Below are 12793 nucleotides of genomic sequence, written 5' to 3'. Positions count from 1 at the left end.
CTTGGATGTGCAAAGGTATAGGCTATGGGAAGTGGCGGTTACAGTGATCGCGCCATGATGGCGCCAATGTATTCCATGCTCTCTGGGATAGAAGAGGAACCACCAATGAAATTTACAACTCTATTTGGTCGCCTCAGTTTGGCAAAGGTACACAATTTCAAACCACAAGGTATGACATATGGAGTTCTATCATTCTTTTCCCCTGACCTTGGGTGAATTAGAGTGTGAACCAGATGTTTAAGGTTGTCATTAAATGTTTGTTCACTGTGTCACAAACTACAGAGCCCCTCTGGTGACATTGGATTAATAAAAAAAAATGCATGGCCACAAGACTGTTCCCCTTCAGCAGCAGGATGGTTAATCATATAGTGTATAGAGTAATTATAGTCTTTGACAGGTTCGAAGATGTCGGCACTGGTGGTGGGCGTACACATGTATGCCGTTTTTTGAGACATTTTTTGAACAGAGATCAGTTCTTACTGCCACATTACCATTACTGTATTCGTTTAAATTAACAAACTGGTCCTGTAACAGCAGATTAGCTGTCATCATTGAGTGGGCAGCGTTTGTCACGGCCCTGTGTTAATGAACTTCAACAACTTTTCAGATCTGGGGTGGCTAAAGTCGCCATTGTCTCCCGGTCCTTCCAGCTGCTAAATGGTGAAATCTATGACTTTCTCACATCAGCATGTTCCTTGTGTTTAAGTCCATGCCAACCGCAAGTGAATATGGCATTGTAATTAATTCCTATATTTAAATACATTTAAATTAATCCAGACTTGTCCATGTTAACAATTAACAGTATCTGCATGGAAATTACTGCACTAAATAACTCGTGGCCACGCATTATTATTTTTTAACAAATGTCACCAGGGGGCCTGTCTATAGCTTCAACAGAGTCCCATCACAGAGCGAGAACAGAGAGCTCACATCAGGGCTACACAAGGCCACAACACAAGAGACATGAGGTTTAAAAGACCTTCAGCACCCCGTTCATGCCCGGGTGTCGTGCAGCGGTATGGAGACACCGGTCCTCAGCAGGAACACCCCCATACTGAACATCTCCGTCTCGCAGATGTGCATGTAGGTGACCGGGGGGCTCTGAAGCCCCGCTGCTCCGGAGCTCTTCGGTTTGGTTTTCCGGGGAGCAATATTGAGGTCAGCAGCCCTGACCGCGGTCACTAAGGAGATGAGATCACTTTGTTGGTCCGCAAGAAGTTTGTTATCCCCGTTGGCCGAAGACTTGAAGGCTTTAAAGGTGACGTGGGCTTGTCTGGCTATTTTCTGGATAAGAGGAGTTTTGTTGTCCCGCGGCATTCTGACTGCGGGTGTCTCGGGCTCTGTTCGCTAATAGAAACAGTGTGAGAATGCCTCAAATCCTCCTAGTTCACCGTGGTTCCTTAGGAGCTGGACGGCCAACGTTCGAAAAAGACAAAAACGTGACTTTAAATTAAAAGAAAAACTAAACGCAAGTCATGGTAGTAATGTCTTTTTTCAGCCCTGGTACGAACCTCCCTCAAGACATTTTCCACCGACTCGCCTCCTTGTCCGCTCACGGAGCCTGCGCACAGAACTCAAAGCATTGTGGGATTCGGAGTTTATCCGAAAATGTATAGTAACTAACTCACGTAAACATGAACAGTGAAGCACTGCATGATCAGGCCACATTAAACAGAAAGCGTGGTGTGATTGTGTAAAATCAGGACTTATATTCACAAACCCAAAACAATAACTAAGACAGCCTGCAATTTCCGCGAGACTACATTTCCCAGACATCCCGAGAGTATTTCAAGGAAAGGCCACACAGGCCACTGAACTCTCCGCAGCCCTCCCCCATCCTCTACTGCTTATTACTTAAGCATCTCACTTTTCAAACCCTAAAACTTATTATCTGAGAGAGGATTCACTTTAGAGGCCTCAAGCACATTGCTTCTACAGCTGAACTGTGAACCTGCATAATATAGGCTGTAATCACAAATACATGAAATCAAATGCCTGAAACTATTGAAAAAATAAAGAAATTAAAGGAGGAATCCATAAATTATTGGTGTTAGCTTGTATTGTCCACATTGTGACACTGTTGAATTCTAGTGCTATCCATCCATGATACAGAAAGCACCCACGTCTGTTTAATCCAAGAGTAGGTAATGTAAAGGATAATGGAAGTCAGTCATAACTGTTTTTTAACAAACTTTTTTTTTTAATTATTGTTCCAGCCATCAGTAGGTGTTTTTAAACTGGACAGTAAGACGGTGGTTTGCTGCCCTTTTTCCTTGAATTCAGACAGATCGAGGCATATTGCCAGCCTGATTTAGCTCCCAATGTGACGGCTCGGACCCTACACATATTGGTGGCTGGATCTCCATGTAAATAGAGTTGATGCAGCTCGGCAGCATAGGCATGACTTGGGCGGAGGTGTCGTGAACTGTTGTGCGACCCACAGCTGGGTGTTTTAAAAGCAGGAAACAGCCGATCACAGAAACGAGAGACAGCAAAATATCAACTGTTGTGATGAACAACTGGAAAGCCTGTGAAATCTGTGAGATGCTGACCATCGTGGCAGAGAAAGTCCTGAATTATCAAACTTCTTCTGACGCATATGTTGTACGTCACTGTATGCCCAACTCTGTGCTTCACTTATTTACGCCTATCCCAAAAAGTCATCTTTTGGTAAAGGAGGAATATTAAGCCTCAGTTTCACATACACATAACGTTAAATTGCAGCCTTTGCCTGGCCACAAATGTGAACCATTTTCTGTATAAAAAAATCTCTAGTGGTTCAAGCCTTTTTCCTTAAGGGACCCATTACTATCTTTTAGTAAATTGATGGCCCCTGACTAGGTGAATATACCCCTCTCCCACATGGACTGCAAACCTGAATTATCTATATCAGGGCCGCCAGGCGGGGTTTTATGGATGTGTTGTAGCAATGGTAGCTCTCATGGAGGAAGCAGGCATCAACATGGATGCTGCTGTTTCATCCATGTTGTCGAATCTAGAGAATCTTTCTTCTTTAAAAGAATACCAGAGAGCGGCTCTGAAGGCTTTTGTTGGTGGAAACCATGTCGCCTGTTCTGTTTGGCTTTTCCTTGCCTCACTCTCATTAGCGTCACGGATTGGTTGCAATGTGAGTGGTTTAAGTAGCACGTCAATAAAGATGACAGACAAGTGATTTATCCAATCATATGCAAACAAAGATTTTTGATAAGAAATCACTTTCTAATGTAGCGATACCAGATGGATCAGGGAAGCAAGGAGGACGGAAATTCATCTGGCGAGAGTCAGGTTAATGTTTAGCATGAACATCCAACATTATAACAAGATATATACGGTATGACAGAAACTAAGATAAAGCATAATAGGACCCCATTAAAATTGGTCCAATATTGAGCGTGAGCTGCTGCCTGGGCATCATGAACTGGACTATAATGTAATTAAACAGGGAACCTTTGCGTTGACAATATACAGTGCATCCGGAAAGTATTCACAGCGTTTCACTTTTTCCACATTTTATTACGTCAAGCCTTATTCCAAATTGTATTAAATTAATCTCTGTCCTCAAAATTCTACACATAATGCCCCATTATGACCACGTGAAAAAAGTTTTCTTCAGAGTTTTGAAAATGTATTAAAATTAAAAAACAAAGAAATCATATTTACATAAGTATTCACAGCCTTTGCCTAATACTTTGTAGAACCACCTTTGGCAGCCTCTACAGCCTCAAGTCTTTTTGAATATGATGCCACAAGCTTGGCACACCTCTCTTTCAGCAGTTTTGCCCATACTTCTTTGCAGTACCTCTCAAGCTCTATCAGGTTGGATGGGAGACGTCTGTGCACAGCCATTTTCAGATCTCTCCAGAGATGTTCAATCAGATTCAAGTCTGGGCTCTGGCTGGGCCACTCCAGAACATTCACAGAGCGGTCCTGAAGCCACTTCTTTGAGATCTTGGCTGTGTGCTTTGGGTCATTGTCCTGCTGAAAAATGAACCGTCGCCCTAGTTTGAGGTCAAGAGCACTCTGGAGCAGGTTTTCATCCAGGATGTCTCTGTAAATTGCTGCATTCATCTTTCCCTCTATCCTTACTAGTCTGCCAGTTCCTGCTGCTGAAAAACATCCCCATAGCATGATGCTGCCACCACCATGCTTGACTGTAGGGATGGTATTGGCCTTGTGATGAGCAGTGCCTGGTTTTCTCCAAACATGACGCCTGGCATTCACACCAAAGAGTTCAATCTTTGTCTCATCAGACCAGATAATTTTGTTTCTCATGGTCTGAGAGTTCTTCAGGTGCCTTTTGGCAAATTCCAGACGGGCTGCCTAGTGCCTTTTACTAAGGAGTGGCTTTCGCCTGGCCACTATGCCATACAGGCCTGATTGGTGGATTGCTGCAGAGATGGTTGTCCTTCTGCAAGGTTCTCCTCTCTCCACGGAGGAACGCTTGAGCTCTGACAGAGTGACCATCGGGTTCTTGGTCACTTCCCTGACCAACGCCCTTCTCCCCCGATTGCTCAATTTAGACGGCCGGCCAGCTCTAGGAAGAGTCCTGGTGGTTCCAAACTTCTTCCATTTACGAATGATGGAGGCCACTGTGCTCATTGGGACATTCAAAGCAGCAGATATTTTCCTGTATCCTTCCCCAGATTTGTACCTCGAGACAATTTTGTCTCTGAGGTCTACAGACAATTCCTTTAACTTCATGCTTGGTGTTTGCGCTCTGACATGCAGTCAACTGTGGGACCTTATATAGACAGGTGTGTACCTTTCCAAATCATGTCCTATCCACTGGATTTACCACAGGTGGACTCCATTTAAGCTGTAGAAACATCTCAAGGATGAGCAGTAGAAACAGGATGCACCTGAGCTCAATTTTGAGCTTCATGGTAAAGGCTGTGAATACTTACGTAAATGTGATTTCTTTGTTTTTTCATTTTAATACATTTTCAAAATTCTCAAGAAAACTTTTTTCACGTGGTCATAATGGGGCATTATGTGTAGAATTTTGAGGACAGAGATTAATTTAATACCATTTGGAATAAGGCTGTAACGTAATAAAATGTGGAAAAAGTGAAACGCTGTGAATACTTTCCGGATGCACTGTATACGCCCACTAAAAGTATTTGTTTTTGCCACTTGCAGGCTTAGCTTGTTATTATAAGCATCTGACTTGATTGTGGAACGATGAAGAAGCTGTTGTCAACACCCTAACTTTAGCTAAGAGCATTAACCTACCTCCGCTCTGTCTATAGCAAGTGTCTCCACTCTTGGAACAGCATTTTTCTTTAGGAAAATGTGCATTGGTAATATGTCTTCTCCTCTTTGGCTGGTAGGAGTGTCCTGGTCAAACTGCAGACCCGATAATCTGCAAGGTGCAGTGTGCACTTTTCTCATGCATTTTTCGTACATTTATAACAGAAAGTAATGCAAAGTAATTTCTGCTTTTTGTGTGTATTCCACGTTTTTGTAAGTGAAGAAAGCAATGCACTGCAATTTGTGTGTATGTGACGTATTTATTTCGTGTGTTTTCCATGTTTTGAAAGCAGGAGACATAGTATAACACATCTCTGCTTAGGGAAGCAAGTTAGGGTGGTGGACAGGTCCGAAAAAAACAAAAAAATGCACAAAAACCAACCATTGTCAACCAACATGTGAACAGCTCATCAGGGGATGCTGTTGAATGTGCGTTAGCATGTTTCCATTCACATAAAACAGTAAAGCAATGCCGTCACACTGCCCTTGTCTTATAAAGTTAACCACCTATCTGGTCTCAAAAATACATTGCCATAAAACCAAACTACATACTAAATTATGTTTCAAGGGAAAATTTCTCCCACAAGCCACGATCTTCCAGCTCTGCCTTTTCATTTGCGCTGGCTATAGTATGACTGATTTGCACGCTAGCTTGCTAGCTTGCTAGCTTGTTTTGCTTACCTCAGCAAATGTTGCTTAAAGTCAGAAGTTTCCAGTGGAGTCATAACTAAACATTACTAAACATACTTCAATATGTTATGAATATATAAATTATGAATATAATATATTACTTCAATATGAATATATATATATAATATATATTATCTATTGTTAAAGTAAAACAATAGATCATATATTGACTTACCCTGCTGTACTAGAACATTGGGGTTCCTTTCCATGTGAATTGTAGCCTACGTGACTCTGGACTGCGATTTTAATGTCCTCTTCATTCACAGTATTCCACCAACAAATTAATGTTATATTGTGAAAGCAGCACTCAAATGCATAGTCCTTTCAGTCTACCTCTATCTCACAACTATTATTCCAAAAATTTGCTCTTATTTTCTTTGGAATATCCCTCACTGATTACAATAGCAAGTTACATATGCCGGGGGGGACAGGACTTAGCAAAGGGTGAATTGGCGGACTGCTTGTGCTTGTTGCTCCTTTGGATTTATTCATAGCGATGTTGCTGTTTCCACAGATCTTCCAGCACTTCCTCATGCCAATGAAACCCAAACTGTATCAAGCCATAGGGTCCTTTAACCTCAGAATACAAATCATTTTCATAATGGTCATATGGGTCACATTGGTAAGCACTGACAACTGAACATTTTTTTTTGTTTACCTCTGACATGAGTTCAGCACTAATACAAATCATTGTGAAAGGCAAAGACAATCAATGTACTTCATCAACAAGGTACAGTATGAGGACATACCACCTGTTTAAGGGCAGAGGGCATTGCCAGGACACTGGAAAAGTTCTCTTAAGCCTCACTGACTTTCAGTAGAGAGAAGGTAACTTCTGATAACAGGGTCCAATTGCCATTTATGGAGAAGCCCAAAAAGGCTGTTGACCTGTTGGACTGAAGTAGTGTTCTCTGCCTGCTTCCAGTGCAGGAAGTGAAAATGGTTAACCCAACAAAACACAGAGCTGAGTCACCCACATTACAAACACTCTACATCAAAGGGCTGAGTCACCAGCATCATAAATACTCTGAGCAAATGTACTTTACTGCTTGTACGTGTGTGTGTGTGTGTGTGTGTGTGTGTGTGTGTGTGTGTGTGTGTGTGTGTGTGTGTGTGTGTGTGTGTGTGTGTGTGTGTGTGTGTGTGTGTGTGTGTGTGTGTGTTAGTTCATATGCAGCACAATTGAACAGTTGTGCTATCTCTTTACATGTGTGTATTTTTTTCTCATTTGGACTGCATTTGGATATTTGTTGCATTATGTATGATGCATTCTGCATGCCTGGTGAGTGAGGGAGACATAAAGCAAGCAATATCCTCTTGAAAAATAGGCCATTTCATTATAGGTTCACACACAAACGCACACACACACACGCACGCACGCACGCACGCACGCACGCACGCACGCACGCATGCATACACGCACTTCTGTGTGGTTGACACATGCACGGTGTCATTGCTGTGGAAGATGAGACTGTGTTGCTAAGAGACCCGTCATCATTAGATGAGGCATGTGGTAAACTAATCCAGGCCTTTCTTATTCCCTGTTTGTAGGCCTACCTAAGAAAAGCAATGTGTTATTTGATTCACTATTTGATAACCTACATCATTTTGAGCCAGGACATGCAAGGCTACATCTATGGAGGAAGTCATGTGACATAGTATAAAGAGCGACACAGTCTGTGTAGGGACGATAGAGAGGATGGATGGGTCAAACACAGAACTTTCACCCAGGAGAACACTGTTGATATCCCGTGTGAAAAGCAAAAGTCAATGTTGACCTACTTTTGTTATTTAACTAACTGTACTCAACTGAGTTACATAGCAAACAGGGTTGTATTGTAACCATAGACTGTATGAAAAATGGACAGAGCTACGGTTACTTCCCCCATAGCTTTGTGAACCTCGGTTTTGAAACCTTGAGTCTGGCTTGATGGGCGCTGCCATCTTGAATTCTGGCATCCAAAGACCGAAAAGGAAGGAGCCTGGGAGAAACGAGGGGTGGATCTGAGTGATACCCCACGAGGGATCCATGTGCACACCCATATCTATCGGCAACCTGACTGTATCTGACCTGCTGGCGAAGTAGTTGCTGCTAACAAAGGTAGCTTGCATAAACGGAGGTAGGCTATACAGCTAACCCAAACTAACTGCTACATTACTGTAGTAGTACTACGTTTGGTAAACATATAGAATAACCGTTAACCTTGTATTGTTATTGTCTGTTTTGTTGTTATTCTGTCTTGTATTGTTGTAGCTGAAGTTACACTGTGTAAGCTGTCACTGTCGTTACTTGACGATGGATAACGTGAATAACGGAACGATTACAGCATTATATTATTTCCTACGGTTTACTTATGACGTGCTGTTTGTTTAAGACTCCGGATATCAGCAGATGGACATGTGCTTTTTTAACTAGTTTACACCACAGAAAAATGTTGAATGAAATACATTTTTTCCAAGTCCTTTAAAGTGTACTGTTGGCATTAAAATTATCTAACTAATAAGCCATTGATATTAATCTTTTCCGTTTCAGTAAAAATATTGTGACAGTCACCATGGCATGTGCACCCACACTATGTGGTTTGAGTAATTAGTTACATATCTATTGCTATTTAATGTAAAACAGTACAGCAGACATTCTATTTTTTTATAATTAAGGCTTTACCTCTACAGCCTTTCTAAGGCTTTCCTCCCATTACAATGTTTTCTGTCCATCCAGCCAGTGTGTGGATCATAGGAGACTATGTCCGGTGATGGGCTGACAGAGCTACAGAGAACAGGGGAACAGCCTTGGCACTGAGGGAGCTGACTTACTGTATATTTTATTATTACTGCATGTATTTTTATTTAGATATATTTGAATGTAAATTTTGCACTGAATTAATTCTTATTCATGACATTCTTCTGTACACATTTAAGTATTATTTTTAAAGGGTTTACATGGATAATGTAATTGTTGAAATTAATTCAGATTTGAATGCGCAATACAAGTTCTTATGCAGGTCTTGCCAAAAGTTTGTAGATGTTTTTATGATGCAGATCTGGTATTAACATTAGCAACATGTACAGTATTGTAATCAGACAAGAACACATTGATAGAGTTTTTTTCCACAACTTGTAATCAGTTACAACAATGCTCTTTATACACTATGTTAGCTCTCATCATCTCATCTCATCTCATCTTCAGCCGCTTATCCGGGGTCGGGTCGCGGGGGCAGCAGCTCTAACAGGGGACCCCAAACTTCCCTTTCCCAGGTCGCATTAACCAGCTCTAACTGGGAGATCCCGAGGCATTCCCAGGCCAGTGTGGAGATATAATCTCTCCACCTGGTCCTGGGTCTTCCCCGAGGCCTCTGGATGTGCCTTGAACACCTCCCTAGGGAGGCGCCCAGGGGGCATTCTTACAAGATGCCCGAACCACCTCAACTGGCTCCTTTCAATGCAAAGGAGCAGCGGCTCTACTCCGAGTTCCTCACGGATGGCTTAACCTCCCCCCCTTATCTCTAAGTGAGACTCCAGCCACCCTCCTAAGAAAACCCATTTCGGCCGCGACCACGTTCTTTCGGTCATGACCCAGCTTTCATGACCATAGGAGAGGGTAGGACTGAAGATTGAGATTGAGAGCTTTGCCTTCCGGCTCAGCTCTCTTTTCGTCACAACGGTGCGGTAGAGCGGCTGCAACACCGCTCCCGCTGCTCCGATTCTCCAGCCAAACTCATGCTCCATCGTCCCCTCACTCGTGAACATGGTGCAGAGGTACTTGAACTCCTTCACTTGGGGTAAGGACACATTTCCTACCTGGAGTAAGCAATCAACCGGTTTCCTGCTGAGAGCCATGGCCTCAGATTTAGAGGTGCTGATCCTCATCCCAGCCGTTTCACACTCGGCTGCGAACCGATCCAGTGAGAGCTGAAGGTCACTGACCGACGATGCCATCAGGACCGCGTCATCTGCAAAAAGCACAGACGAGATCCTCAGCCCACCGAACTGAAACCCCTCCCCACCACGACTGCGCCTCGATATCCTGTCCATGAAAATCACAAACAGGATTGGTGAAAAAGCCGAATCCGACTTACTGCCGAGAATCCGGACACAGCTCTCTCTTTGGGTGTACAGAAATTGGATGGCCCACAGAAGAGTCAGCCTCTGCTGCCCATGTCTGGTCCGTCGAGGCCCCTCACCTTCACTGCCACCTGTGCAGCAGCACACCCGACCCCAGCGGTTCCTCCTGCGAGTGGTGGGCCCACAGGATGGAGAGGAGGGAGGTGCCACATCACTTTTTCGGGCTGTGCCCGGCCGGGCTCCGTGGCAAACCAGGTGCTCGCCGACGAGCCCTCTGTCTGGGCCTGGCTCCAGACGGGGGCCCCGGGCTTCCTACGGGCAGGGTCTCTCTTCCTCTTCCTCGTTTGTCCATAGAGTCTTTGTGAACCATTCTTAGTCCGGCCACTCGCCTGAGACCCTACCAGGAGCACTAATATGTAATGTTACTTACTGGATATACTGAACAACAGACTGAGTGTCTTTTAGTACAACCGGTCAAACTTAAGAAACTGAAAGCACACTGCGAACACAGAAGAACATCACGGTTGTAATTTTTCACGGCTGCTTTAGGTTTGATTGACAGCTCTCCGTCTTTGAAACCTGTCAATCACAAACTTTTGCAACCATCTTATTGTAGCAACGGATCAAGTGAGAAATAGGCCATTTTATCGTTGACTTGCATAAAACTTTTCCTTCTGCAACTGCTCGTGTGGCCACTCTCGAGAATACAGGCTTAAAGCACTTACGCGTTGGTCTTACTTTTTAGACCCAGACGCTTTATTATTTTATAGTCTATCAATTTAATGAAGTACATTACAGTACAATACTTCATTGCTGTACTTGAAGTGAAATTCCGATGTAAAATCATCCCAGGGTCTTTTTAGGCAAATAAGCCATCAAGAAAAACATTTTTTGTGTATGAACTATTAACGTAGATTTTCCGGCGAGACCCTAACAGCCTGCTGCGGCTAACACGGATAAGCATTAAAACAGCTTTTTGAACCACTAATACTGCTCCAAATAACACCAAACCTCTGCAGTAGCATGAGAAGAGTCCCTACACAATTACAGGGGGAATGTGTTGCAGGAAGACGTACAGTGAGCGCAGGCACGGGTAAAGCTGACTACCCTGCAACTTGAAGTGAAGAAAGACAGAATGTTTCGTGTTTGTATCTTTCCCGGCTGCAAAACAAAAATGAAAGCTTACAACCCAGAAACTTTTCATAGGCTGCCATTGCGGTACGATGAGCGTGCTCTGATAAACCAGTGGCTTATTGTTTTGAATCTGGACACTGAGAAACTGATGGAGATGCTTTGGCAGAGAGATTACCGTGTCTGCAGCAAACCACAACGTTTACGTGTTCTGCTGGAATAAATCATCAATGGGCTCCTTCCTTTGGATTTACTTTGGTTATTGACTTTAATGGAGCAGCTTGTACCGGGGCCAGTGGGTAACGCTTTAAAACACTCTTTTAATAAACTCTGTGTTCACATACTGCGGTGTTGGTGCTTTGGTTAATGTGTAGGGACTCTTCTCATGCTACTGTAGAGGTTTGGTGTTATTTGGAGCAGCATTAGTGGTTAAAAAAGACGTTTTAATGTGTTCAACTCGCCGCCCCAAGCTAATCAGTGTTAGCAACGGCATGGACAATCTACGTTAATAGTTCATCCACGAAAAAATACTGTCTTGATGGTTTATTTGATGAGCCAATTTGACTAAAAAAGACCCTGGGATGATTTTACACCAGAATTTCACTTTAAGTAGAATTTTCTGTATTTTCTGAATCTGTACTTTACTTTGTTATTTAATGATGAGATCAAACTTAGAGAACAAAGTATTAATTCTTGATTAATTCTGAAATATTGTTATTTGTATAAGGCAATTAATACAAAGATGCACAATTAGCAAACCTGCTTCTATTTTGTTTTGGAGTATCTGTATTTTGATATAGAATGTGAAAAAACATGGTTATTACCCAGGATTTTTTTTTCTCAAATATGGTGCAAGAGATGTCTCTGAAATGATTGCACAGATGTTATCCTGTTAATTCTGTTATTGTAAGATATCTGTTAAATGTTGATCCTCTCTGCTCCTTTTGTCACACCACAAATCTTTTTAGGGAATGCTCTTTTAGTCAAACACTGTGGCAAGATATTAACCTCTTTTTAAACATAAAGTTAGGTATACCACTCAAATTCAAACTTGATTTTATTTTTTGGGGTATTTTTGAAAATATATTTCCAGGCAAACTTTTCAATTTGGACGTCTGGTCTGGTCTGAGATCGTGTACACAAATTTGAGCCTGTGCATTTGCGGTGCAGCAAAATCTGGCTGAAAATAATTAACAAACCTCAGCTGTCATTAAGCATAAGCAGTCACATATTAAGAACAGATCAAAGATTGTACTCATGTGCGTCTGAAGGCACCATCCATGAATGATTACGCATTCATCAATCGTCAAAACTACCACTCGATAAATGTACAGGTGATTTGTGATGCCAAGCTATCGCTTTTTAACGTGGTGGCCAGGTGGCCATGGGGAGGGGGGGGGGACGCGATTATTTTATATTTCAAAACAGCTCGGCTCCAGCCCCCCGCGACCCCGACAGGGAGAAGCGGTTGAAGGTGAATGAATGAAAAGGAAAGCGCACTGCAGAGCCAAAGTCATCTCCTCGGTTAGTGGCTACCCTCGATAAATTGCATTATATCAAACAAGGTATCAGATGATTAACATTTTGGTATGGTTCTTCTAGGTGACAAAGGTTATCCCCTAACGGAATACCTAATAATCCCGTTAGCAAACCCCGCTAC

General features: G+C 42.8%; 1 protein-coding gene across 1 annotated transcript in view; it reads right to left on the bottom strand.

The window, feature by feature from the left end:
* adoa (2-aminoethanethiol (cysteamine) dioxygenase a) overlaps nt 1-1526 on the bottom strand; it is a 5773-nt gene extending 4247 nt beyond the window's left edge. The window contains 2 exon segments of the mRNA XM_083933245.1: nt 980-1008; nt 1011-1526. Coding sequence (XP_083789371.1) covers nt 980-1008; nt 1011-1317 — 336 coding nt within the window. The 5' untranslated portion in view covers nt 1318-1526.
* Nucleotides 1527-12793: the final 11267 nt, after the last annotated feature.

This window comes from Echiichthys vipera (assembly GCF_963691815.1).
Source record: "Echiichthys vipera genome assembly, chromosome: 18".
NCBI lineage: Eukaryota > Metazoa > Chordata > Actinopteri > Perciformes > Trachinidae > Echiichthys > Echiichthys vipera.
Note: the sequence above shows the minus strand (reverse complement) of the source record. Positions and strands in the feature narration are given on the sequence as shown.